Source organism: Trematomus bernacchii, unplaced genomic scaffold (assembly GCF_902827165.1).
Source record: "Trematomus bernacchii unplaced genomic scaffold, fTreBer1.1, whole genome shotgun sequence".
Lineage (NCBI taxonomy): Eukaryota > Metazoa > Chordata > Actinopteri > Perciformes > Nototheniidae > Trematomus > Trematomus bernacchii.
In genome coordinates, this window is record NW_022987794.1 from 37,501 (window position 1) to 42,076 (window position 4,576).

Sequence of the window (4,576 nt, forward strand, 5' to 3'; positions counted from 1 at the left end):
TCTGTCCTACCTCTGCAGCAGGTTGTTGTTGTTGTTCTGCCATGATGCTGCTCAGCCTGCAGATCGGAGGACATTTCTCAGGTCCTCTCTTCCTCTCAGGTGTCATCTGTGAGCTATCGCGAGATCTCTTCCTGGACGAGACCCGTTTGATTCTGATGTCTCGTTTCTCAGCAGAATTCATCACAACAGCTGGTGCTACATGTCAATAAAACCTCAAATAAACACAAACAACTACACTAGGAACACAGCTGAGGCTCTGCTACACACACCTGTACACATTGAATACTTCAAACCTAAATTAGATAATGTTTAGATCAAGAAAAAAGCACTTTAAAGCCCATTACACGTTAGCTAGTAAAGCGGTTTTTCTTACTCCTGGCAGTTTGTTCTCTGATGTGTTCCTTCCGCGACATTAACAGTCTCCTAAAACCTTTTAAATCACCTCAAACTCCGGTGAAAACGTAAAGAAAGTCTGCCAAAAAAAGCGTTTTCTTGTATTGCTTCTGTTTTTAACGTCAACAGCTCCGCAAGAATCACGTTTGAATTTGTGAAGAACAAATCCAACGTCAGAGCAAGAGAGGAATCCCTGCGTCACTTCCGGCTTCGGTTGTCGGAGCTAGCAGCGCTAACCGGGATAGCTTCCCAAATGTAGTAATTCATCTATAGAAAACGTTCGATGAATTACCCGAAAACCAAGCTGATTACCGCCACATAGCAGACATGTGTTATCTGCTGTATTTTCTGTCACTGTATAGCCTATCTTCCTGAGAAGTACATGTTAGCAATTGGAACATTCATTCAGTTTCCGGTTGAAAAGTCACCCACAAAGGAAAGCCGATATTTAGATATTAGATTAGATATTTCACTCATATAATCATCAGCTTTTTTAAAATCTCCCTTTGTAGTTTGTATTACAAATACAAAAGTGTTTAAAAAGGTGGGTTAAATGTGAGAAAATCCATACGTAATGTTGATTACGATGGTCGTTTTCTGGGGTGATTTCTATCTTGTGCTGTTATTTTTTATCTTTGAAACGGGGGGTAACATTGAATCTGTTTCTAAAATAATACAAAAATAAACGTAATATTAAATATTCATAAGCACACAAAACCATACATTTCATATTATTTTTATACTCAGCAACACAGATATATAATATGCGTAATTTGGCTCTTAACCAACAAGTAATCAGTTAAATAGGTGGTAGGAACTAATAGTTGACTCAGTGAAGAACCCGGAGTTCCCGTCTGGTGGACATCTTCCGGTCGTGTGTCAGGTCAAAATGCTCGTCCTCAGAGGTTTAACGAGAATAAGAACGGTTTTATTACAACAAGGAAACACAGGTGAGACTTTATAACACCTGTATTAAGTGTTATAATGATATAGCATTCATTAAATGTAAAACTAACCGTTAATATGTGTTTATTAGGTGGAGTTAAGCTACGTGTTGCTAATGCTAATGCTAACATATGAGCTGTTGTTGATGTCATTTTATATAATAATAATCCTTTTTCTGCAGGTTTAAGAAGTCTCACAACAACCTCAAATGTAGTCCAACCAAACGAGGACAGGGTGGGTAATTTTTATTTATTTATGAATAATTATTACATCAGTAATAACAGGATTAGATTAATATATTTGTGTATTCTTTTTACAGCTCATTAAGATGGAAAACCCCTACAAAGAGCCTCAGAAAGGATGCCTGCTCTGCAATGTGACTGTAGACTTCAAGAACACTCAGGTAAATAAAGCACCTGAGTGTGTGTGTGTGTGGGTAATAAGTGAGTGTGGGTAATGAGTGTGTGTCAGTGTGTGTTTGTCAGTGTGGGTAATAAGTGCGTGTCAGTGTGGGTAATAAGTGTGTGTGTGTGTGGGTAATAAGTGTGTGTGTGTCAGTGTGGGTAATGTGTGTGTCAGTGTGGGTAATGTGTGTGTCAGTGTGGGTAATGTGTGTGTCAGTGTGGGTAATGAGTGTGAGTGTGGGTAATAAGTGTGTGAGTGTGGGTAATGAGTGTGTGTCAGTGTGGGTAATGAGTGTGTGAGTGGGTAATAAGTGTGTGTGTGAGTGTGGGTAATGAGTGTGTGTCAGTGTGGGTAATGAGTGTGTCAGTGTGTGTAGTGTGTTTAGTTAAAGGTGGGTTTACAGGAGGGTGTATATGTGTCCATGGTCCTGAACTCCTCATATATCTAGTGTCATTATTAAAAATGTCTGAGGTCTTTTCTTACACTTCAAAATGCAGAATTCTAAAGAGAGATGGACGTTTCAAATGCATTTCAAACGGGGAAAATCTGTTTAGCCACTGTGGGAATATCCACGTCTAAAGAGAGAAATATCCACGAGATCCTTCGCCACTTTTTCAACGGTATGGCGGTATATGAACATTCCCATCACACGGTCTAAAGGTCACGGCATTCGGCACTATGTGGTACAAACATCCTAACCCTGTAGCTGTGAGATCAAACTGAACATTAAGGGGGTTTATCTAGTATTTTTGAACAAGTGGAGCTCCAAAGGTCACAGGAAGTGTCTGAGTGTCGCTGTGATAATAATAATAGTAGATTGTATTTGTAAAGCACCTTTCATTGCTAAAAGTAATCCCAAAGTGCTAAACCCTGATCTGTGTGTTTCCTGTCAGCTGCTGTCTCAGTTCATCTCTCCGTACACCGGACGGATCTACGGACGCCACATCACACGTGAGAGACACCTGGATCTGGAATATCTCCTCAGTGAAGATTCAACTCTGATTTAACGCTGCTTTGTGTTTCAGGATTATGTTCCAGGAAACAGAAGGAAGTGGCCAAAGCCGTGAAGAAATCTCACGCTTTGGGTACGTCTTCCTCACGCTGACCTTTTTGAAATAGGGGGTTTAGGCCCTGTTTACATGGAAACGAAAACGAAAACTAACCTTAGTCGATATCAAAAAAGTCTTCCGTCCACACAAGACCGCTGGAGGCGCTGTAGTACATATGCCGGGCCTGTAAGTGGCGCTGTACTTCCGCCACAAAATACACCAAAAGCAGCGAAGAAGACCCCCGAGCATGGTTGCCATGGTTGCCCTTCTGTTTATTCCCCGCGGTGGATTTAGCAACATGGAGTTCATGTAGTTCTCCATGTCCACTTGTTGCTGATGGTTGTGGTCGAGGAGCTGTAGAGTTTGCACTAACATCTGTAGCATGGTCAGTAGCGTCTGGAGCACGAACGCAACCCTGTGATCTGCCATTGTTGTTGTTGTTGTTGGCGAAACACATCAGCAATGACGCGGGTGACGCGGGGGATGAGCAGCAGAGGTGGGGAGAGGCGTATAGGACGTACACACGGAGCCGTTCCGTCCGCCTTGGGACCCATTATCGTTTGAGGGCTCCGTTACCGCGTTTCCGTTACGGCCCTCGTGTGAACGAACCGTCTATACGATAGAGAAAAGTAGCAGATACAACCCGTTCCGTCTCCGTGTAAACGGGACCTTCGACACTAGGAGCTTAAGGAGCCAGAAGAGGAGGGGTCATATTAAAGGAAAAACGTCATTAAAAAGTGGTACATTTCCATCCATTTGGATATTCTGAGATTCATTCACAAATTTAACGGGAATTTCTTTTTTACAGAAAATATATTTTAATGTTCTCAGATTAAAGTAAAGAAAAATAAATCCCTGATATTTTTGGAGAAAATTGACAAAAATAATATTATTCTGAGTCAAAGTATGTACAATTTATAAAAAAAAACTAAAAAAAAACTTGAATATTCTGAGATTTTAGTAAAATATTTAGGAGAAAAAACTCTTTTTGAGATAAAAAAAGTGAGTTTACGAAAAACTACATTATCGTAAGAAAGGGGAAAAAAAGCGATTCAACTTGGAAATGTATGAAAACTCGAAGATGAGATTTCAACAAATTTTAAATAGTTAAAAACCTTAAATATATTGTATGTGTTTGTCTTTTCTCTGCAGGCTTCATGTCGGTCACCCACAAACACCCGGAGTTCATGAAGGACCCGCACGTCTGTGGGAGACACCTGGAGTAATGTGAAATGTGTTTATTAAAGCTGTGTGTTTGTTATCAGTCGCTCATCTGATAGGATTATTACTAATCTAAAATCAATAAATGTTGTTTTTTTTTTTCCCTCTAATTTGAGTTTTCTTTAAATTAAATGCAGTTTAATTTCTTCAGCTTCAACACTTAGTACTCAAACTTTAATATTGCTATTGAATTGATAGTAAAATGGTAAATGGACTGTATTTATAGCCCATTGTTTCACACGTTAGGCTCGCCTGGGCTTCTTTTGTAATTATGCTATTAAAACATGAACCTTGGTGACCGCCTGCATGGTCTGAACTAACCAAGCCTCTGATCAACAGACTTCATGCAATGCTTCATTGGATGCATGATATCAGATCAGGGTCTATGCAGGAAGTCACATGTAAAACCTTTTAAGACCCTTTCCATACATTTTAAGACCTCATCGCCACTTTGAGTTTTAACCGGTTACCTTGGCGACACACTTTACCTCACATTGACTATATTCAGTATTGATTGTCCTTCCTCCTTATCTTCCAACCATTTGGACGCAGACTTGCATTTC

The 4,576-nt window shown here is 40.1% G+C and overlaps 2 protein-coding genes across 2 annotated transcripts in view; one reads left to right on the top strand and one right to left on the bottom strand.

Annotated features, from left to right (window-relative positions):
- The window catches only part of helq (helicase, POLQ like), a 27,263-nt gene extending 26,274 nt beyond the window's left edge, over positions 1–989 (bottom strand). Inside the window, 2 exon segments of the mRNA XM_034149829.1 lie at positions 11–195; positions 374–989. Of these exon segments, the coding sequence (XP_034005720.1) occupies positions 11–195; positions 374–413 (225 nt within the window). The 5' untranslated portion in view covers positions 414–989.
- A 213-nt stretch (positions 990–1,202) lies between these two features.
- LOC117497818 (28S ribosomal protein S18c, mitochondrial-like) lies at positions 1,203–4,112 on the top strand. Its single transcript, XM_034149835.1, has 6 exons — positions 1,203–1,343; positions 1,520–1,572; positions 1,658–1,741; positions 2,637–2,694; positions 2,769–2,828; positions 3,945–4,112. The coding sequence occupies exons 1-6, from the start codon at positions 1,283–1,285 to the stop codon at positions 4,016–4,018; spliced, it is 390 nt and encodes a 129-aa protein (XP_034005726.1). The 5' UTR covers positions 1,203–1,282; the 3' UTR covers positions 4,019–4,112.
- Positions 4,113–4,576: the final 464 nt, after the last annotated feature.

Bases quoted from the DNA above. Each gene is read 5' to 3' on its own strand.
- LOC117497818 (XM_034149835.1), top strand. From the start codon at position 1,283: ATGCTCGTCCTCAGAGGTTTAACGAGAATAAGAACGGTTTTATTACAA. The intron at 1,344-1,519 runs GTGAGACTTTAT...CTTTTTCTGCAG, and splicing joins ATTACAACAAGGAAACACAG to GTTTAAGAAGTCTCACAACA. The intron at 1,573-1,657 runs GTGGGTAATTTT...TTCTTTTTACAG, and splicing joins TCCAACCAAACGAGGACAGG to CTCATTAAGATGGAAAACCC.